Source organism: Sinocyclocheilus grahami, unplaced genomic scaffold (genome assembly GCF_001515645.1).
Source record: "Sinocyclocheilus grahami isolate Dianchi unplaced genomic scaffold, SAMN03320097.WGS_v1.1 scaffold317.1, whole genome shotgun sequence".
Lineage (NCBI taxonomy): Eukaryota > Metazoa > Chordata > Actinopteri > Cypriniformes > Cyprinidae > Sinocyclocheilus > Sinocyclocheilus grahami.
This window is the reverse complement of record NW_015505496.1, coordinates 461,376-461,902: the sequence shown is the minus strand read 5'-3', so window position 1 is coordinate 461,902 and position 527 is coordinate 461,376. Positions and strand designations below refer to the sequence as shown.

General features: G+C 39.7%; 1 protein-coding gene across 1 annotated transcript in view; it reads right to left on the bottom strand.

The window, feature by feature from the left end:
- Positions 1-527, bottom strand: part of pdzd2 (PDZ domain containing 2) — an 86,390-nt gene that overhangs the window by 22,841 nt on the left and 63,022 nt on the right. The window contains exons 8-9 of the mRNA XM_016294376.1: positions 297-416; positions 2-42 (exon numbers count right to left, since the gene is read on the bottom strand). Of these exons, the coding sequence (XP_016149862.1) occupies positions 2-42; positions 297-416 (161 nt within the window). The remainder of the gene's footprint in view (position 1; positions 43-296; positions 417-527) is intronic.

The following is a 527-nucleotide window of genomic DNA, read 5'->3' as shown; positions in this document are numbered from 1 at the left end:
CCGGGCTGAATCCTGCCCACCGACAATGCTGAAGCCGAGACCCTAGACACATTCAAGGACACATCACTATGAGCCTAAATTTACAATAGCGCAGGTGGTGATGTATCTGGTATACAGATATAGAGGTTTCATTGCCCACTTCTATATCCCTTTCATTACAATATGAATCAGAGAGTGAATAACCCCAAAATAAATAAAAACCAACAAGATCAAAGCAGTTTTTTTATCCAAAATGCTATATATGTGAATCCTCATGGTGACAGCATGTATTGTCATGGGTGCAGGGCCTCCCTCACCTTGCCCTGTCCTTTCATCAGGACGATGTTGGAGATTATGGAAGGCTGTGCCAGTCGCCATGGAGATTCCACTTGAACAGTGCTCAGGGAACGAGCTGATTTCTTCACAATTTGATATTCCTGAAGAGGATGATAAAAGAGCTTATGAATAAACAATGAGTTAATAAAATAAGCATTCTTTTTTTTATTGTGATTAACTGAGGTTTCATACATTTGAAATGCTTTGTAAAT